The sequence below is a fragment of the Nerophis ophidion genome, linkage group LG01, assembly GCF_033978795.1.
Source record: "Nerophis ophidion isolate RoL-2023_Sa linkage group LG01, RoL_Noph_v1.0, whole genome shotgun sequence".
Classification (NCBI taxonomy): Eukaryota; Metazoa; Chordata; class Actinopteri; order Syngnathiformes; family Syngnathidae; genus Nerophis; species Nerophis ophidion.
In genome coordinates this window covers 84326671-84349217 of record NC_084611.1, presented here as the reverse complement: position 1 = coordinate 84349217, position 22547 = coordinate 84326671, and the positions used below count along the sequence as shown (strand labels likewise).

The 22547-nt window shown below is 41.9% G+C and overlaps 1 protein-coding gene across 5 annotated transcripts in view; it reads right to left on the bottom strand.

The window, feature by feature from the left end:
- Positions 1-22547, bottom strand: part of LOC133560808 (proto-oncogene vav-like) — a 61146-nt gene that overhangs the window by 13466 nt on the left and 25133 nt on the right. For 4 of the 5 annotated variants that reach the window (XR_009808522.1, XM_061913757.1, XM_061913776.1 and 1 more), the window contains exons 9-23: positions 18573-18681; positions 18364-18453; positions 18214-18282; positions 16170-16270; positions 15981-16080; positions 14472-14567; positions 14161-14229; positions 14009-14095; positions 13845-13930; positions 9385-9520; positions 9199-9308; positions 7242-7343; positions 3907-4099; positions 3788-3824; positions 92-228 (exon numbers count right to left, since the gene is read on the bottom strand). Coding sequence is in view for 4 of the 5 variants with exons in the window: in XM_061913757.1 (XP_061769741.1) it covers positions 92-228; positions 3788-3824; positions 3907-4099; positions 7242-7343; positions 9199-9308; positions 9385-9520; positions 13845-13930; positions 14009-14095; positions 14161-14229; positions 14472-14567; positions 15981-16080; positions 16170-16270; positions 18214-18282; positions 18364-18453; positions 18573-18681 (1522 nt within the window). In the remaining variant the exon portion in view is untranslated. The remainder of the gene's footprint in view (positions 1-91; positions 229-3787; positions 3825-3906; positions 4100-7241; positions 7344-9198; positions 9309-9384; positions 9521-13844; positions 13931-14008; positions 14096-14160; positions 14230-14471; positions 14568-15980; positions 16081-16169; positions 16271-18213; positions 18283-18363; positions 18454-18572; positions 18682-22547) is intronic. The other variant, XM_061913783.1, reaches the window with a different exon arrangement.

The following is a 22547-nucleotide window of genomic DNA, read 5'->3' as shown; positions in this document are numbered from 1 at the left end:
CACATTGAATATAAAAATACATCTTTAATTAAATAAAAATCCCTCCTCATAACCACAGGAAAGGAGGCTCGACACGTTCTCAACACCTTACCTCCCACCACGACATATCGACCTCCGCACGCGTCAACTCCACGACATCGCCTTTTGAGAAGGTAATCGGTCGGCCGAAGGCAACAGGGGGCGGCGGCAAACCGAAGTACTCTTGACAAGCCTCCATCTTCGGAAGCCCTGAGTGAAGAGGGGCCATTTTGAATAAAGGTTTCATGACATCAACAAAATATCTATTGTAATAGCAACATTACATACACACTGATATCAATAACTAAATAAGTAAATCATATCTTATTTGATTGCAGTAATTTCGTATGAAAATAAACTGTATACATAAAAAAAAAAATGGAAACACATTTTTTGTCTTTTTAAGATTTGGTGTTGCAGGGTGTAACACTTGGCCTTCCAAGTGATTCAAGTGCTGCCTTTTTCTGGCAATCATGTTCCACAAAACATCCAAGAGGTTATCTGTTTCAAAGTTAGAGTTTGAGGTTGGAGCTTCTGCAGCAAGTCAGCACACACACTAGCGCAGAGCAGCTGTATTGTGGATTTCACATGGTTAGTACATGTAAGTGCACTGTATGTCTATATTAATGTACTCTTACACTAACTTCATTGTGCTGCTATATTTTCACTAATTTGAAAGCATCAACCTATCAATCTAAAGAGACAAATGTGACTTGTGTGAAGTTGCCCCCCCCACCCATTTTATCATTGCAAATATGTTTGTGCTGTTACGTTTTTTTAAAGTTATTGTAAAATAAATTTCCTGACAAGTGACGTCATTCAAGCCCCCTCCCAGTCAAAATCTCCCAAAACGTGTCCCATTTGTTTACTCTACAAAAACATGTTGTTCTACAACATGTTAGTATCGTAACTATAATAGTTAACAACATCCATCCATTTACTACCGCTTGTCCCTTTCGTGGTCGCTGGAGCCTATCTCAGCTGCATTTGGGCGGAAGGCGGCGTACACCCTGGACAAGTCGCCACCTCATCGCAGATAGTTAACAACATAAAAAATTTAATGGACAAAAAATGTTTTGCAGCACAAACATATGGGACACGTTTTGACAAGTTGGACCCGCACGGTTAGTTGTGAATAATAAAACGTTAATAACATAACTATAATAGTTAACAACAGAACAACTATAAAAGATAAAAACATAAAAAACTATGATAGCTGTGTTTGTATGTTTGCAGTACAAACATACAAACATAGTACAAACGAGTGGAACAAGTTTAAGGAGATTGTGACAAGTTGGAGGGCTCGTTATGAATAATAACACATTAACAACTTAAAAACTATAAGAGTTAGACTAAAAAATGTTGCAGCACAAACAGCACACAGGAGGGGAACAAGTTTGGGGAGATTTTGACATGGTGTGGGGGGGGGTGCTGGTTATGACTAATAACACGTTTGTAACATAACTACAATTGTTAACATAAAAACTATACATCCATTAAAGGAGTCATATTATTATTTTTTTTTTCAAAATGTAAAGGACCTCCTTGTGGTCGACATCAGTGGTTCTCAAACGGGGGTACGCGTACCGCTGGGGGTACTTAAAGGTATGCCAAGGGGTACGTGAGATTTTTAAAAAATAGTCTAAAAATAGCGACAATTCAAAAATCCTTCATAAATATATTTATTGAATAATACTTCAACAAAATATGAATGTAAGTCCATAAACTGTGAAAAATAAAAAAGTTCAGTGTTGACAGCTAGATTTTTTTTGGACATGTTCCAGAAATATTGATGTTAAAGATTTCTTTTTTTGTTAAGAAATGTTTAGAATTAAGTTCATGAATCCAGATGGATCTCTATTACAATCCCCAAAGAGGGCACTTTAAGTTGATGATTACTTCTATGTGTAGAAATCTTTATTTATAATTGAATCACTTGTTTATTTTTCAACAAGTTTTTAGTTATTTTTATATATATTTTTTCCAAATAGTTCAAGAAAGACCACTACAAAAGAACAATATTTCGCAATGTTATACAATTAAATAAATCAGAATCTGATGACATAGTGCTGTATTTTTATTTCTTTATCTCTTTTTTTCAACAAAAATGCTTTGCTCTGATTAGTGGGTACTTGAATTAAAAAAATGTTCACAGTGGGTACATCACTGAAAAAAGGTTGAGAACCACTGGTAATGGTGGTTCTTTGGTCAAAATGTTGCATAGATGATGTTTTACAGACCATCTTCAAGACGCTTTCTGATTGTCGCTTATGGATTATGGGTTATTTACGCGGCTCAGCTTCGGCAGCGTCTTTTCTCCGTCATCTTTGTTGTAGCGGTGTAGCGTGCAAGGACGGGAGTGGAAGAAATTTCAAAAGATGGAGCTAACTGTTTTAATGACATTCAGACTTTACTTAAATCAATAACGGAGCAGGATCTTTTCATCCAGAAACAACCACACTGGAAATGTGTCCTGTGAAAAACTGTCCGACCGGAACTCTAATAACTAATGTTCCTTGGGTGAATAATGAAAACTCACTACACCGGTATGCCTTGGCGCTTTCATGGTATAAGTAAGAACTTCACGCTACTTTATATTAGAAATGGCAACAGCGGAGGATGAATGTCCCATACCAAGAAGATAGAGAAAAAGAAGAAGCTTATCAACTAAGGTGCGGACGCGAGCAATTTTTCAGGATTTATGCAGATCCCAAATACAGATCAGCAGGTACCAGAAGGTAAAAAAAGTTTCTTTTGCATAATACTGCAAAACAAAACGCCAGATAATATGTCTTACCTTATAAACACACCATGACATTACTCGTATGTTTAATGCGCCGACAATCCTTTAAGCGGTGCTGCTTCATGGCTTACCAAAGTCATACTAAAACATTTTGATAGATTTTTGAGCACTGTGTGTAGTCCTCTATATTTTCAATGGAACATGTAAAATGTTGGCGTTGTTTACTTGAGACCCATCATAGTGCAGGCTACACTTCTTATGTTTGACTGCCATCTACTGGTCACAATTATCATCACACCATGTACCAAACAAAATAGCTTTGAGGTGGGTAAGCTCAACCAAACTTAATCTTTAAATTAGGCGTACCGGGTTATAAGGCGCACTGTCAAGTTTTGAGGGCAAAAAAAGGATTTTAAGTGCGACTTATATTCGGGGAAAATTTTTATGCAAGTGTTTCAACACAGCTCCGTTGAAACCCTCGATCACTAGGCAACAGGCCCCGCATTTTAAAGGCACACACACGCACACTGTGATCTCAACATCTCTCAACTGCATACGCCAGGTATTTTAAATGTTTTGTGAAGTAACTTTAGGTAAATTACTTTCCCTAGTAATTAATTACATTTTTTAAAGAGTAATTCTACTCAGAATCGGTAGGTTGTGAGTTCAAACCCCGGCCAAGTCATACCAAAGACTATAAAAATGCGAGCCATTACCTCCCTGCTTAGCACTCAGCATCAAGGGTTGGAATTGGGGGTTGAATCACCAAAAATTATTGTCGGGCACGGTCACTGTTACTGCTCACTGCTCCCCTCACCTCCCAGGGGGTGATCAAGAGTGATGGGTCAAATGCAAAGAATAAGTTCGCCATACCTAGTGTGTGTGTGACAATCATTGGTACTTTAACTTTTTAACTTTTCTTTAATTCTGTTAGTAATTCAATAATTGTTTTGGTAAAGTAACAAGTAACTATAAATAATAATGACTTTTCAAAAGTAGTTTTGGTAAGCAATCACAATATATTACCAATTCCTGCATTCCCAGAGTACCGCTGTGTCCTGTTCTGCAAGGAAGAGACAAGAAGAAAGGATAATAACCAGCGCACAAGATGAATGAATGTACAAGTCATTACGTGTGAAGCTCACCTTCCTTGCAACACTTCCCTGGTCTGAAATTGTGAGCCAGAGAGGCCATAATTCCGTTAACTGCGGACATGTAATTATGCTAATTAGAGGCAACTCACCTGAACTGCGCCCGCAGGCTGGGACTCTGCCCAAACATTCTTTGTGTGCCGCCATTTTGCAGCGAGTGCATCTGTAGCCCTGGAAGAAAGACCCCCTGGGGGAGACGGAGAGGAGTCTCAGGTGAGATGGAAATAGAGATGGTCTGATACGTTACCAAATCCTAGGGCATGGGAATCGATACCTCAACTCACTAATGGCAGATTTCGGTGTGTTCTTGTGTGTTTTTGTGGTAATAAAAGTGAATAATTTTAACAATAAAATCTAACAAGTTTTTATTTTTACTTTTAAAGTGGAAGAAAAACCCCCTGGGGGAGATGGAGAGGAGTCTCAGGTGAGATGGAAATAGAGATGGTCTGATACGTTACCAAATCCTAGGGCAGGGGTAGGGAACCTATGGCTCTAGAGCCAGATGTGGCTCTTTTGATGACTGCATCTGGCTCTCAGATAAATCTGAGCTGACATTGCTTAACACGATAAGTAATGAATAATTCCACTATTAATCACAGTGTTAAAAATAACGTTCAAAATATAAAACATTCATTTTTAATCCATCCATCCGTTTTCTACCACACCTTTTCAAGAAGTTGCGTTAAAGGTAGGAAGTTATTTATTTATTATTGGTTAGTGTGGGGCTTTCCCTCCTAGGGGTTCTTCAGACCACCAAGCACCGACATGAGAGCCTGTTTCAGGGTTACAATATTGTTTTATTTTTTAATTAGTCTCTCAGTTGCTTTCCAGCAATTGTCTTTTTCTCTTTCGTTCTCGCTCGCGCTGTGGCTCCAGCCCCAGCCCCAACCCCGTCTCTCCTCCTGGCTGCTGCTTATAACAGAGCGACAGATGATTAGATAACAAGGCCCAGATGGGCCATCTACACACCTGTCGCTGATTTCAAGGCCGATCCTGGCAACACCCCGCTTCGCTGCAGGCCCGCAGGCCACGCCACCTCCACATTTAGCTTCAGAATAACAATGTTATTACAAAGAATAAGAGACCTATTACACTCTAGAAATGTTGGTCTTACTTAAAAATGCACGCGTTTAGTTGTGTTCAGTGTTAAAAAAATATTATATGGCTCTTAAGTAAATACATTCTAAAATATTTGGCTTCTTTGCTCTTTCAGTCAAAAAAGTTCCCGACCCCTGTCCTAGGGCATGGGAATCGATACCTCAACTCAATAATGCCAGATTTTGCTGTGTTCATGTGTGTTCTTGTGGTAATAAAATTGAATAATTCTAACAATAAAATCTAACAAGTTTTTATTTTTACTTTTGAAGTGAGCTGTTAATAACTGTACTGTCATTTGTTATATCTCATTTTCTTACATAGTATCATTTGCAAGTATGCAGTCATTTTAGTTTTTCCTCATTGTCTTATAATCAGGTTACAAATCCAGGGGTAATAACGGACTTAGACTTGAACTTTAGCAGCCACATTAAGTCAATAAATTTTTACCACCTGAAAAACATTGCCAAAATTACAGGAATAATGTCTACACCAGAGTGAGAAAGACTAGTCCAGGCCTTTGTCTCCAGCAGGTTAGACTACTGTAATGGCCTTATCTCTGGGCTCCCTAAACGAGCTGCAGTACATCCAGAATGCTGCTGCTCGAGTCCTGACTAGAACCAGAAAACACGACCACATAAGTTCAGTGCTCAGGCTAGCTGTAGCTCAGAGAATAGACTTTAAAACAGATGTGCTTGTATACAAGTCTTTCCATGGTCTTGTGCACAAGTACATCTCTGACATGTTAGAGCCATAGGAACCATCTCGAGCTTTGAGAACCTCAGGGAGTGATCTCCTGCTGGCGCCCAGAGTCAGGACCAAACATGGCGAGGCTGCGTTTCAGCTGTATGCTCTTAAAATTTGGAGTAGTCTTCCTGAAGATGTGAGAAACACCTTAACGTTCAAACCAAGACAAAAAACACTTTTATTTAAGTTAAAGTACCAATGATTGTCACACACCACACACTAGGTGTGGTGAAATTTGTCCTCTGCATTTGACCCATCACCCTTGATCACCCCCTGGGAGGTGAGGGGAGCAGTGAGCAGCAGCGAGGGCCGCGCCCGGGAATCATTTTTGGTGATTTAACCCTCAATTCCAACCCTTGATGCTGAGTGCCAAGCAGGGGGGTAATGGCTCCCATTTTTATAGTCTTTGGTAGGACTTCAACTCACAACCTACCGATCTCAGGGCGGACACTAGGCCACTGTGCATTTGACAACTGATTTTTAAATTTTAATTATAATATATAATAGTTTTAATGATGATTTTTATTTTTGTTAGAATTGGAATTATGATTCTTTTATTTTTAGTTTTGCCTTTTAATTTTCTGTAAAGCACTTTAAATGGCCCTCTGTACGAATGGTGCTTTATCAATGAACTTTCCTTGCCTTGCCATTAAGTTGAATGTGCCAAGCTTGTCTGTTGTTGAGCTGTTTGTTGTAACACATTCTTCATGTGTTACAACAGTGTGGCTTCGCAATAAAAGAGTGCGGGGACTAGACTTGGCCTCCCTGTAGTCAAGACCTGTCTCTCATTGAAAATGTGCGGCGCAATATGAAGCCTAAAATACCACAACTGAGACCCCGGACTGTTGAACAACTTAGGCTTTACATCAAGCAAGAATGGGAAATAATTCCACCTGAAAAGCTTCAAAAATTGGTCTCCTCAGTTCCCAAACGTTTACTGAGTGTTGTTAAAAGGAAAGGCCATTTGTTGCTGCCATTAAATTATAAGTTAATGATTATTTGCAAAAAAAACATCTTGTCTTTGCAGTCTATTCAATTGAACATAAGTTAAAAAGGATTTGCAAATCATTGTATTCTGTTTTTATTTAGGACTCACACAATGTGCCAACTTCACAGGTTTTGTACTTATGACTCACCAGCTGTTTGATTGTCACATAGTTGTAGTTTTAATTAACACATTTGAAGGTGTTGAAATCGGCAAATAACATTGCTCGTGCTATATTGCATATCCAATTAGCATCAAGCTCGTGCATTTTGAAAAGTGAAGCCTTCCTTTTGAGTCCCTCTTTTTTTGCAATATTACTTAATAGGCAGTCCACCATGGGTACGCCTGATTGCCTGCCAAAGTGATTGGACGGACAGAATGTCAAATGCATCAAAAGTATCAAAGTGAAATTTTCCGTGAACTGGTATCCCGGAATTCTGTCGTTATTATACGAAAGTACCCAATTTGGCAATTATCTCGAGAAAAACATGCTGTGTGGTACCTCAGCATCATGGAGCACGCCTTGCAACAGGTGGTTTCCTCAAAGTTGTGCATCTGGAAGTCGTGGCTGTTGGCCGAGGCGTTCTCAGGACACAAGTTGGACCTGCCAGGAACACAAGACGGTTGTCAGCGCAATGCCTTTGAACAGTAAAGGGTCTTTCCCGCAGTTGGATGCGTACAATCGTCTAAATATGTCTCTCTTAAGGGAAATCATTTAGATTAAGAGACAGCAAAGGACTTGGAGAAGGCATTCGACCGTGTCCCTCGGGAAGTCCTGTGGGGAGTGCTCAGAGAGTATGGGGTATCGGACTGTCTTATTATGGCGGTCCACTCCCTGTACGATCAGTGCCAGAGCTTGGTCCGCATTGCCGGCAATAAGTCGGACACGTTTCCAGTGAAGGTTGGACTCCGCCAAGGCTGTCCTTTGTCACCGATTCTGTTCATAACTTTTATGGACAGAATTTCTAGGCGCAGTCAAGGCGTTGAGGGGTTCCGGTTGGTAACCGCAGGATTAGGTCCCTGCTTTTGCAGATAATGTGGTCCTGATGGCTTCATCTGACCAGGATCTTCAGCTCTCGCTGGATCGGTTCGCAGCCGAGTGTGAAGCGACCGGAATGAGAATCAGCACCTCCAAGTCCGAGTCCATGGTTCTCGCCCGGAAAAGGGTGGAATTCCATCTCCGGGTTGGGGAGGAGACCCTTCCCCAAGTGGAGGAGTTCAAGTACCTGGGAGTCTTGTTCACGAGTGGGGGAAGAGTGGATCGTGAGATCGACAGGCGGATCGGTGCGGCGTCTTCAGTAATGCGGACGTTGTACCGATCCGTTGTGGTGAAGAAGGAGCTGAGCCGGAAGGCAAAGCTCTCAATTTACCGGTCGATCTACGTTCCCATCCTCACCTATGGTCATGAGTTTTGGGTCATGACCGAAAGGATAAGATCACGGGTACAAGCGGCCGAAATGAGTTTCCTCCGCCGTGTGGCGGGGCTCTCCCTTAGAGATAGGGTGAGAAGCTCTGCCATCCAGGAGGAACTCAAAGTAAAGCCGCTGCTCCTTCACATCGAGAGGAGCCAGATGAGGTGGTTCGGGCATCTGGTCAGGATGCCACCCGAACGCCTCCCTAGGGAGGTGTTTAGGGCACATCCAACCGGTAGGAGGCCACGGGGAAGACCCAGGACACGTTGGGAAGACTATGTCTCCCGGCTGGCCTAGGAACGCCTCGGGATCCCCCGGGAAGAGCTAGACGAGGTGGCTGGGGAGAGGGAAGTCTGGGTTTCCCTGCTTAGGCTGTTGCCCCCGCGACCCGACCTCGGATAAGCGGAAGAAGATGGATGGATGGATGGATGGACAGCAAAGGACTGTAGTCCAGGGATAATAAAACATTTTCCAGCAAGAAAACTGTAAAGATGCGGGGGTACTGCAATACAATTTGTGCATTAAAAATGCTAAAAGTATGGTCAAAATATGCAAAGCTATCCAAACAAAATCAACATCTTAGTTTTGTTTTATAAGAGACCAAGCAAATGAGTGTAATAACAAATACATGGTCATTTTTCCGGGACGAAGTTCTGGAACAAAAATGACCCATGCCCCGCACTTGGGGATGCCGTGGCGTGGTTGGGAGAGTGGCCGTGCCAGCAACCTGAGGGTTCCTGGTTCAATCCCCAGCTTCTACCAAACTAGTCACGTCCGTTGTGTCCTTGAGCAAGACAGTTCACTCTTGCTCCTGATGGGTTCGGGCCTAGAATACAGGTCCCTCCGTCAGTGCATGAATGGGTGAATGTGGAAATAGTGTCAATAGTGTACCTTGAAGGTAGAAAAGCGCTATACAAGTACCGTATAACCCATTCACCATTTATTTACTTCGGACACGCCCACATTAGATAGATAGATAGTACTTTATTGATTCCTTCAGGAGAGTTCCTTTAGGAAAATTAAAAAAAGAAGATGCCCCGAACTTACATAGCCATCTCAAACTGCTCCAACCACTTCTTCTTCAGTTCTCGTGTTTTGAAGAACAAGTCGTAGCCAATCAACCCGTGAGAGTCCAGCAGAAGGAACAAGTAGGACCACTATGGACAAACGAGTCACAATTGTTAGCGTAACATCCCCGCAGTGGTACTGGAGCATGAGAAGAAAAGGAACCACCTTCTTTTTGTCTCTCTCCCCCGCAGTCTCGTCACGGATTTGGAATTGATGAAGGTCGATGATCTCCTTGAGCTCAAAGGTCTCGCCGCTCTTCTTCTTGCACACAAACATGGCTTTGTCGAAGAGGAAGGCGTACCTGCCCGAGAGACGAACCCAAACGAGATCAAGTAAACCCTCGAACAACAGAGATATAAATATCCCCATGAATTGATTTACGTGGACCCTGACTTAAAGAAGTTGAAAAACTTATGCGAATGTTACCATTTAGTGGTCAATTGGACAGAATACGTACTGTACCGTGCAATCTACTAATAAAAGTTTCAATCAATCAATCTCCTAACAGTGTATGCCATCCGTTCACAAATACCGTAAAAATACTTATGGATTGCCAAAAATAGATTTGGGGCGTGTAAACACATTATAATGGGACTGTGTGTAGGGATTGGTACCGAATCCAAACTTTTTTGACAGCTACCAAATCCCGCCGGTTCTTCCGGGCACCGATTTGTGTAAATGCTACGTTTCAGTACCTGGGTTGCGCTTGACGTCACGCCCGGTTGCGGACTCAACCGGCTCATTAGACTTTGCTACTTGGTAATTACTGCAGCAGCACTGAGAGTGTTCTCAGTCAAACTCCCACAAGGTAAAGTTGACATTTTCAATCCCAACAAAGAAATTGACTCAAAAAACGCTCCAACGTAAGTAAAATAAGGCTCCCCTTTTGCTAAGCAAGCTTGATGCTAATATACATTGGCTTTGCTATTGACATGCTACTAATTAGCATTAGCGATTTTACATGGCAATTTTAACACCTACTAATTTTTTATGAAAACTACAACTTAGATGCACGTTACAGTCAAACAGCTGGTACGTAATTATAATACTTACAGTATTAACAAAAAACAAACAAACCATGAATCTTACACTACTGCCATCAACGTATTGGACTTACAACTGTACTTGCAACTAAATGTCATATTTACAAACAAGACTCAGAAATGTGATAATAAAACAAGATATACCAACTGGACAGCAGTTATCATAATCAGCTCATTTTTAAATGCCCCCACCCCAAAAAAACGAGACTCAGAAATGTGATAATAAAACAAAATATACCAACTGGACAGCAGTTATCATAATCAGATCATTTTTAAATGCCGCAAAAAAAACAGACTTAGAAATGTGATAAAAACAAGATATACCAACTGGACAGCAGTTATCATAATCAGCTAATTTTTAAATGCCACAAAAAAACTAAAAATGTATCATCAAAAACAATTGAATATCTAATAAGGCAACTCTTGTTCATTTATTGTGGGAATGTTAGAGAAAAAAAGAGTTATGGTTGAAAACAACAAAAGATACAATTACATTCCTTAACATAAACATCCCAATGACACTGCAAAATTGTATTCTTGTATTCTTTCCATCAATTTAGTAACATGTCATCGAAGAGGAAAAATGCATTTCTTTCAATATGCATGATAACAAAAAGGGTAATATTAAAGAATTGAATAGATGTTGATAGTCCAACACATTCTGACTGGCATACACAAACTATGGAGATGATATCAGTAGAAAAAAAATGCATTTAGTTTTGATAATAACGAATCATATTTTGGAATATGGGATCCATTATTGATTTTTTTTTAAACTATTAAATAAACCAGAAATATGGACACAGTGTGTTGTCAAGCTTAAGAGATATGATGTCCATTTTTATTCATTTTTTTTATAAATGTCTAATGACAATATCAATGAGGCATTTTTAATCACTGCTATGTTGAAATTGTTACTGGTCTTGATACTGTTGCTGATAATATTCTATTTTGTATCACTACTTTTGGATTGTTTGTGTCGTGTTTGTGTCTCCTCTCAATTGCTATGTTTATTGTTGCTGTTCTGAGTGTTGCTGAGTCGGGTTTGGTTCTGGAATTGGATTGCATTGTAATGGTATTGCTGTGTATTGTTTTGTTGGATTGAATAAATTAAAAAAAACAAAAAAAAAAACAAACAAACAAAAAGAAATAATATTTATTGACATACTCCCAGGTACCAGGAATTAGTATCGAATCGATTCAAATGTGAACAGTACCTTTGTACTGTTGTAGCTTGTCGTTACAACTCTGTACAGTAGATGACATTTCTGCTTCTTATTGAGCTCCTGGGCCAATAAAAAGACGTAGCAGGAGCAGGGGTCAGTAAGTGTTGCCAACTTTGCAACATCTTCTGGTCCTTTTACTACCATACAACTCAGGGTTCACGTGAGTCAGCGGGCCAGCATGACAGTCGCGGTCACATCTTTCCCATCACCCCGACCCACCACCACAAATTCCACTTACGACTATTATAATTTTCCACCACAAGGGAGCTACGTTATTGTTGAAATCAACATCTAGTCATGATCATCCCCCAACCTAAAGGCCCCAAAATCAGTTATAAAGCAGATCCGATTATATAAAGCCAACTAATGACTGTTTGATGGTTGACGGCTAGGAGCGGTTTTGCCGGCAAGCTCCGCCCACTACGAATGGGTACAAACAGGTGCGGACCCATTTTTGTCACTTCAGGGTGTCATTGTCAACATTTCTACTAATTTTAATTAAGATCTGAACTTGTGGAGCCGAGTTATAAATGTTGAAAGATTTGTGGCGAGCCGTCAGATCAAAGTTTGCCAACGTGCCACGCCCACATCCTAAGGCGTAGGCAAATTGACTTCGCTATTTATAATCGCCCATATGTCTGGTATCTGTGATTATAACCGCAATACAAATTGGTCAAAGACCCTAGGAGGATTTTTGTTAACCCGTTTTTGGCCTAAATATGGCAAACGAAAACCAAGACGGCCGACTTCTTGTTTGTTTTCAAATATGGGTTCAGGCCTTTCTCTCTGGCACTCATCGAGGGTGGACGCTTCCCCTTTCCTCTCCCTTATCTCTCCAGCTTGTTTCTTTATCCTGTCTTCACTTTTTTGTTGCCTCTTTTTGCACGGCTCTCCAAATCAACATTGGAACTATTTAACTGGCCTCAACGAAATTGACAAGATCTTGGGTTTAGGGGTTCCTGCTTGTCGTGACAGAGCGGTTGTTGCTGGACACATGACGGACTCTTGGGAGAAGAAGGAGTGCCGCGTGCCTGGCGACCCTTTCAGTCGAGGACGTGAAGATGTCTACCTTTTGGGAAGTATGACAACGGGACATCTGCTGATTGGAGTAAGCGTTGCTCTGGTTCGTCGACAAATTGGAAGTTGTTGGCAGTCTTCAAAGTACCCTAAAGTTGCCACAAATGATTGGAGGATGCGGGAAGAACTGTGGACACTCTTGTGATTTTGATCACATCGGACTGTCTGCCCCGCAGGATTTTTGAGGACCATTCATAGACAATTTAGAGTGCAAAGCAAATTTTATTTTCATTCACATACAAAACATTCTAACTTGGATTGTTTCACTGGCTTCGAGACTCTCCCCAAGGACAGTGCAGCGAAGACACAACAAACTCCCTTCGTGTCTCTCATGGACACACACCTGTTGTTGTTGACTTTGAACTAGTGACTGAACAAGATCAAGGCCGCGGAACAGACACACACTGCAGGCTTACACACAAACATGCTTCCACAAAAATATACCCCAACCCCCAATCCATCGCCCTCAACGCAAATCTCATAGGGGTGATGGAAGGATGGTCAGCGCCTGAGAGCTGCGGCCTACCACCATGACCCCTCACTCCTTTCCCTCTGTTGCTAGATATCTCTAGATGTATGTTGTAATATGTATATGTGCTTTGCTATGGAGGTTTTTTTTTCCCACTCCAGACTGGGCTCCCTTAGGAGCCCAGTCGAGATTGTAATTTTTTACTCATCCTTCCCCAGCGCTTTACCTTTTTCCCATCTTTTACTGGGCGCCTTGTGGCGACCCATCAGCGTTCCTGTTCTGTAACCCTGTACACTGTTTGTTTGTCTAATCTTGAACGGGTTTGTGCAGAAAACAACGTTTTGTTGTACTTGTGCAATGACATTAAATACCTATCTATCTATCTATCTATCTATCTATCTATCTATCTTGACACTTTTACGTGCTTCTTGTCATGATAGACGCCAACGCCGATTTTTGTGTCGATGCGCAAATTTGGTGCGAGGGCTCATCTTTTCCAGTTTTAAAAGGTGCATTAAAGAGCTACTTTTGCATGTTTGGGTTTAGGACCCCTAAAATATCAGATTTTATGCCAGACTGGACATGTTTGCAAAAATTGGGCAGATTTGGTGCACATTAAGGCCCTCATAAATGTGATTGACGTTCGAGAGTAATATTAAACAAAGGATTTTCAATAGGGCCTAAAAAGATGTAACAGTTCAAACGTATTTGTTTTGGCTAATTATGCAATTTAGCTGATGATGATGCCATTTAACCGCCAGCAACCCAACGCCACACATAGATCACAGTCCTGTGGGAAAAACCACCTACCTTTCCTGTTTGGACTTTTTATCCGAGCTGCAGATCTTCAGCTCGCCGTCAATTTTTGGGCGGCCAAAGAGCGCCAAGGACTGGGTCTGGGGAGGGAGGGGGTGCTTTAGTTCTTCATATGACGTCGACGGAGACAAAGGAGTGAAAGGTTTAAGTGAGCTCACCATGTTCTCTATGGACAACTGGAAGGTGGTGATCTGTCTGAGGATCTCGTTGTCTCGCTTCACCTCGTTCACGCACTGCGCCAGGTCCTGTCAGACAAGACGCCAATAAGACACATGTAAACATACGCGCACGCGCGCACACACACACTCACTCGCATGGCGTCAAGAGCCGTCCGCAGGTTTTCTTTGTCTGAAGGGTCGGTGGTGTGTTTCACCAGCTCCTGAAGAAACAAACATGGAAGTAAACAACACATTTTAAACATTTCTCATCTTCCAAATCAATAAGGAAACAAGCTCCAACAGAGGTTATTTCCCAGGCAGGCTCTGGTCTGGCTCGAGATGTATTTTTTAAACACACCCAGAGCTGCTACTACATTCTTCTGATGAACGCTTGGAACTTTCAGGGTCTTATTCCAATCTGTGCAGTTTGCTGGTTAATATGCTGTTCCGCACGCAAACCTACCTGTAAGAGCAGGGGGTATTTGAGAACCCTCTGCATGGGTACCATGAGTAGATCCCTGAGAGAGAATCGTCCACTGTTTGCCCTCTTGGAACACTCCTAAGAGATAGAACAGGAAGAGAACAGAAACATGTGCTAAATTCATCAATATATGCATATGTAGCTTTTTATGTATTTCTCGTATATTATTAGACTGTATGTTCTTGTGCTCAGGAGGAAGGGCTTGTGTCATTTTAGATTGACAGTAGGAACCCTTGTGTGACAATCATTGGTACTTTAACTTTAACTTAACTTACCCCAAGGATATTCAACTAAATAACAAAGAGGGCCACAGTTTCAAGAGTCCAGAGGCTCGGATCTGGATTTTTTTGTCATGTTACATTGTTCTGAGACTTACCGGTAGTTTACTCAATTACAAAGTAAACACATCTGCTTTCACACTGCACTCTCAGTAAATTCATTATTCTGTCCTTGTTACTCGATTCCCGCGCGTGCAGATAGTTAACAGTAAGAAGAAACAAAAGCTCCAGAAGTTTTGTGTGGGGACTGACGCTCCTTATTTTGAAGTATTTTCCATCCTTAGTTTTATTCATTTATTTTCTTTTTCATTTCGGATTGTAAGACTGAAAATTTAAACATAGAATAAACATGACAAAAGTATAGCGTCCATTGTGTATTTTACACTAACAAAATAGAAGGTTTAGTGTTAATATATTTAGACAACTAAACATGTTTAAGCAGATAGAACATTAAGAAAATAGAAGGTTTAGTGTTAATACATTTAGACAACTAAACATGTTTAAGCAGATAGAAATCAAACATCATTGCACACAAGGACTGTGACTCATCACAGTTAAACATAAGGTGTGCCATTATTGCCCTCTACTGGTCAAATTTAGCACTACATGTGTTAAACGAGCTCTGACTGCCCAGAGTTACTCTTAGACAAAAAACAACATGAACACGAATACAAAAGACATCACAAAGTCAGCAATTTCAATACAAAACAAACTAAATATCTTTATGCACCATATCTACCTACAAAGACTTGACCAAATTTCGTGATGAAGCTTCCACCTGTGGATTTCTGCCATTGTTGCTTCTTGTCTGGAACATTGTGACACTAATGATAATAATGATAATAAATAACATTGCATTAAAATAAAACATTTAAAAGCGTTCCCAGATGGCATTCTGGCAATAAATTGCATTTGCGTACAAATATCAGGGTCTTTTCTTAAGATAATTTTGATAACAGGGCCGGTTCTTGGCAGGCATATCTGAGGTAGCAGTCAGAAATGCAAAGGGGGCAACACACTGTTCCATCATGCTCCAGCACTTTTTGTCTACGCTAATACAGAAGTAATGTTGCTGCCTTTCTCAATGAATTTAGTCGTTAGCTACAGAATGTGTCCAACTCCAACCTAAATATAAGCATGTTTTTAGAAACTGGTTGCACGAATGTTACTTTTTGGAATTTTGAACTAAAATGAACTGAAGTGAACCGCTCACCTCCAGCTTCATCCTGATGTCCTCCCTCGTAATCGACAGCTTGTCCAAATGTTTGGTTGCGGTTTCCACTTGACTACAGTAACGTCCGTAGAGTAGGAGCCTAAAACATTATCGCAGAAAAGCTATTCCGACATATTTTCCATTGTTGCTGTCACACAAGAATTAATGGTATGTGTGTGTGTACTCTACCTCTCCTTGTAGTTCAGGAACACCTGGTGAAGGGTCTTGGCTCCGGTTAGGATGGACGTGCGGATCTCCTTCAAGAATTCCCCATGCGTTTGGGCTAAATCCTACACACACACATGATGTACACGGTGCTGTTTCATATACAGTATAACCTCCATTTACGAACTCCTCAATTTTAAATTTACAAACTTTTAGATGGAGCCAATTATGCTCTGTGTGTGAACCATGTCTCCGTGTGGACCTTTGTGTAAATGCGCGTGTTGGCAGAGCAGTGCATACAGAAGACAGCAGCTTGTTGTTTTGGCTTGTTAGTAAATAGAAAGTTGATTCATCACCTCCTTGTTAAGTTTGTTTGATATAGAGAATTGTATATCACTTAATACTGTGTTCAGAGTCAACAAACCTTCACTAAAATATGGACTTTTCTCAAGGCTGGAACCAATTATTCATATTAACATTGTTTGAGAAGTTTGCTTCTCTGAACCAATTTATTTCGTACATTGAAGGAGAAGAGATACATACAAAACCCAAAACCAGTGAAGTTGGCACGTTGTGTAAACGGTAAATAAAAACAGAATACAATGATTTGCAAATCCTTTTCAACCTGTATTCAATTGAATAGACTGCAAAGACAAGTTATTTAATGTTCAAACTTTGAATTTAATGGCAGCAACACATTGCAAAAAAGTTGGCACAGGGGCCTTTTTACCACTGTGTTACATGGCCTTTCTACTTTGCATCAGTCCATATTAGATGCGCTTGGGCTCAGCGAAGCCGGCGGAGTTTCTAGGTGTTGTTGAGAAATAGCTTTCGCTTTGCATAGTAGAGCTTTAACTTGCACTTACAGATGTAGCGACAAACTGTAGTAACGGACAGTGGTTTTCTAAAGTGTTCCTGAGCGCATGTGGTGATATCCTTCACACACCGACATCGGTTTTTGATGCAGTACCGCCTGAGTGATTGAAGGTAACGGGCATTCAATGTTGGTTTTTGGCCTTGCCCCTTACATGCAGTGATTTCTCCAGATTCTCTGAACCTTTTGATGAGATTACTGGCGGTAGATGGTGAAATCCCTAAATTCCGTGCAATGTCTCGTTGAGAAATGTTGTTCTTAAACAGTTTGACAATTTGCTCACGCATTTGTTCACTAAATGGTGAGCCTCGCCCCGTCCTTGTTTGTGAATGACTGAGCATTTCATGGAAACTGCTCTCGCTGCTGTCTTGGATCCGCTTTGAACTGAACTCTCGCGGCTGTGTTGGAGCCACTATGGATTGAACTTTCACAGTATCATGTTAGACCCGCTCGACATCCATTGCTTTCGGTCCCCTAGGGGGGGGGGGGGGGGGGTTGCCCACATCTGAGGTCCTCTCCAAGGTTTCTCATAGTCAGCATTGTCACTGGCGTCCCACTGGGTGTGAAGTCTCCTTGCCCACTGGGTGTGAGTTTTCCTTGCCCTTTTGTGGGTTCTTCCGAGGATGTCGTAGTCATAATGATTTGTGCAGTCCTTTGAGACATTTGTGATTTGGGGCTATATAAATAAACATTGATTGATTGATTGATTGATTTTATACCCAATCATGGCACCTTCCCAATTAGCCTGTTCACCTGTGGGATGTTCCAAATATGTGTTTGATGGGCATTCCTCAACTTTCCCGGTCTCTTTTGACACTTTTTTGAAACATCAAATTTCAAACTAGCTAATATTTGCAAAATACATCAAAGGTTACCAGTTCGAACATTAAGTATCTTGTCTTTGCAGTCTATTCAAATGAATATAGGTTGAAAAGGATTAACAAATCATGATACTCTGTTTTTATTTACCATTTACACAACGTGCTAACTTCACTGCTTTTAGGTTTTGTACATGTTATGTTAATTAAAGGGGAACTGCACTTTGTTTTGTAATTTTGCCTATCCTTCACAATCAGTATGAAAGACGAGAACGCATATGACTGTTTTGTCTTCTTGTCTCTCATAATGATTGTGAGTGATAGTCAAAATTCCACAAAAAGTCCAGTTCCCTTTTACATCCTGTTTTTACAATACCTGTATGTTGATGAAGATGGTCTCAATATCTGGAGCTTGGAGGAACCTTTCCAGAGGTTTCTTAAAGTGCTGATGCAAGGACAAGATATTAGGGATCGTTGTTTTGTGTGTGTGTGTGTGTGTTTGTGTGTGTGTGTAGATGCAGCACACCTGTAAAATAGATTCCAGGGTGTCCGAGTACTTTCCTTCCGTCTGTTTGATCTCCTGCAGGCAACACTCTCGCTTGTCCACTCCGGACTTCTGCAACACACGCACATGCACACACACAGACACACACAGACACACACGCACACACACGATGGAATGTGTAAAGACACCGTCAGTAGCATCGACAGTGAGGAGTGTCAGCATCCACTAACAGTTTCGGGTTGTTCCACTGTTCTCATCAAGTCCTCATAGATTTCATCCCCTTCGTTCTCCTCGTCATCCACGCAGTCGTACAAATCGTCGTCCTCATCCACCGTGTCGCTAAAGAACCACACCCATTATGCAAACGTGCAATACTTAAACAATAACAATGAATTAAACGATAATTCAGTATTTCTGCATAGACAGGCAGACCCGTACTCTACCACACCTGAACATGTGCCTCACCAGACATGGTTTAAAGCAGGGGTCTTCAGCCTTTGCCTGGCCCTGGACCCCTAAACTGATAGAGAGATGGACCGCGCGACCCCCTATGTATATATCCTGTCTAAAAGTGTGTTTTGAATTAAACCGATCCTAAAGGTACCTTGTTATTGTGCAATACTAAGATGTTCATATCAGATAGTATAACTATATCAGGCACTTCGGGGCCTGATCTACTAAAAGTTGGCGTGTAGTAAAACACGTGCAAACTGGATAGCACACTGATCTGCTAAACCTGTGACCAAGGGATGTTGTCTTTTTAGTGAGCAGAAAAAGAAGTAGCACAACCCATTTCGCTTGCCTGTTTTCATTAAATGCAGAATATATGCTGATCATTAGAACGCCCACAATTCCGGAGGTGAAAATGTAAATATAATAATTTCGCACACGCAGTGTGATTTATCATGACCAAAACAACTGCGAGCGCCATTTTGAGTCTTTACTTAGTACGTATAAAAAGCATGTGTGAAGTTGAGCACTCGGCTGTGAGAGGGGAGGCGATTGTGCTGCAGCTTTGTGCGAAAATAAAAATATCAGACGTATCGTCTATGCAGCAATATCATTTTATAACTTTACAGCTGCTGGATTACCTAAGGGGCTAATTGAAACAAATTAAATTGCTAGCTGACAACTGGCACACTTATGACTCGCTGAAAACTGGTGTGCTATTTGCTAGCTGACAATTAGTAAACTAATCACTCACTGACAGCTGGCGCGCGAAAGGCTAGCTGATAAATAGCACACTAATTGCTATCTGACAACTGTTGCGTTAATCTATTGCTGAAAAGTAGCACACTAATCACTAACTGAAAACATGTGCGCTATTTGCTAGCTGACAACTAGTACACTTATCATTCACTGACAACTGTCGCACTAAACGCGATCTGACAAATGTGAAGTGAATTATGTTTATACAGCGCTTTTCTCTAGTGACTCAAAGCGCTTTTACATAGTGAAACCCAATATCTAATTTCCATTTAAACCAGTGTGGGTGGCACTGGGAGCAGGTGGCTAAAGTGTCTTGCCCAAGGGCACAACGGCAGTGACTTGGGTGGCGGAAGCGGGAAACGAACCTGGAACCCTCAAGTTGCTGGCACGGCCGCTCTACCAACCGAGCGATACCGCCCCAAATAGCACACTAATTTCAAGCTGACAACTCTCGCGCTAATCAATTGCTGACAACTAGCACACTAATCACTCACTGACAACTAGCTCGCTAATTGCTAGCTGACAATTGGCGTGCTAAACACTATCTGACAAATGGCATGCTTAATGCTAACTGACAAATGGCGCGCTGTTCTCTAACTGACCACTTGCACGCTAATCGCTAGCTGACAACTACCACGCTTATTATTCACTGATAACAGGTGTGATAAGTGCTAGCTAACAGCTGCTGCGTTAAATGCAAGTTGACAACAGCTGTGCTAATCGCGAGTTGACAAAAGGCATGCTAATCGCTAGCTGACAACTGTCGGTTTAATTGCTAGATGGCAACAGACTCGCTAATTGCTAGCTGACAACTGGCGTGCTAAACACTATCAGACAAATGGCATGCTTAAAGCTAGCTGACAAATGACGCGCTATTCTCTAACTGACAACTGGCACGCTAATTGCCAGCTGACAACTATCATGCTTATTATTTACTGATAACAGGTGCGTTAAGTGCTAGCTGACAGCTGCCGCGTTAAACGCGAGCTGAAAACAGGCATGCTAATCGCTAGCTGACAACTGCCGCATTAAACGCAAGCTGACAACTGGCGTGCTAAACACTATCAGACAAATGGCATGCTTAAAGCTAGCTGACAAATGACGCGCTATTCTCTAACTGACAAATGGCACGCTAATCGCCAGCTGACAACTATCATGCTTATTATTTACTGATAACAGGTGCGTTAAGTGCTAGCTGACAGCTGCCGCGTTAAACGCGAGCTGACAACAGGCATGCTAATCGCTAGCTGACAACTGCCGCGTTAAACGCAAGCTGACAACAGGCGAGCTAATCGCTAGCTGACAACTGGCAGGCTAATAGCAAGCTAACGAACTGGGGCATACATGCCAACCCTCCCGATTTTCTTGGGAGACTCCTGAATTTAATTGCCCCTCCCGAAAATCTCCCGAGGCAACCATTCTCCCAAATTTCTTCCGATTTCCTCCCTGAGCAACAATATTGGGGGCGTGCCTTTTTTTTTTTTTTCTCCAAGATGGCGCTGCTGTAGTGGCTGCTGTTGGCAGGAGCTCTGTGCTCTTGTGTCATCCTTTTGTGTTTCCCTCTTGTTTTCATGTCTTATTATATTTTTTTGCCTTTTGGTCCGGGACCCTTTGGGACTGTGTGACAAGGGGTGCCACTTTCGTGACCTCTGTGGTGCTTTTTTTGTGGACTTCTGGATCTGCCTCCTGGGAGCCTTTTGGCCATGGAGACCAGCTGCAGGGTCTTTGCCACACCGGAGTCGGTTTGGAGGGACTGGCGGAGATGCGAATGAGGGGACAGGTCTGCAGAGCTAGCACTGAGCGCTGGGACGGAGAGGCTTCGTGGTGTCTTGGCTGGGTGAGCAGGTGTCGGACACCTCAGTCACCTTGGACGTATCCTCGCTCATCCATGCGGACTGGAGAGTGGCCGAGAGTGGAGTCGGCTGTCTCGGTTGCTTTGTTGGGTCTGCTCCTGTCTCTGGCCATGCTCCCTCAACCCCAGCGGACGATGGCGTGGAACACCGCAGAGGCCACCACAGTGCATATGTTTCTTTTAGTTTTTATTAATAGCTGTATGTAGAAGTGTCTGCTTGTATCTGCTGCTTTAATGTCTTTAATGTCCTCTGTGTTCTTTGATGTTTGATGTTTCCCTCTTACACATATGGAAGAGGGCTGTGTACCATGGCTATGAGTTGTTGTTTTTTTCCCTTGGCCTCAGTCTGCACCCCCTCTCCAGGGCCCAGGCTAAGACCGATTTTTATTTTATTTTATTTTAATCTTCTATTCCCCCCCGCCCCCCCTGTTTACCTGTATCTCATCTTTTTTGTAAGGGGCGCTGGAAGCCGGCAGACCCGTCAGCGATCCTGTTCTGTCTCCCTGTAATGTTTGTCTAAACTTGAATGGGATTGTACTGAAAATTTTAATTTTCCTGAAGGAACTCTCCCGACGGAATAAATAAAGTACTATCTAATCTAATCTAATCTAATCTAAAAGCACTGCCTTTAGCGTCTACAACCTGTTGTCACGACCGCTTTTCCCCTATTTAAACAGCGTGCCGGCCCAGTTACATAATATATGCGGCACTTACACACACATTAGAGAATGCAACGCATACTTGGTCGACGGCCATACAGGTCACACTGAGGGTGGCCGTATAAACAACTTTAACACTGTTACAAATATGCCCCACACTGTGAACTCACACCAAACGACAAACACATTTCGGGAGAACATCCACACCGTAACACAACATAAACAGAACAGAACAAATACCCAGAAACCCTTGCAGCGCTAACTCTTCCGGGACGCTACAATATACATCCCCGCTACCACCCCGACTTAAACAAGTTGAAAAACTTATTTGAGTGTTACCATTTAGTGGTCAATTGTGCAATCTACAAATAAAAGTCTCAATCAATCAATCAATCAAAAACTGATGTGCTAATGATAGCTGGCAACTGGTGCGTTAATCGCCAGCTATCTTAATAGGTCGCATGGATAGAATAATATAATTAATT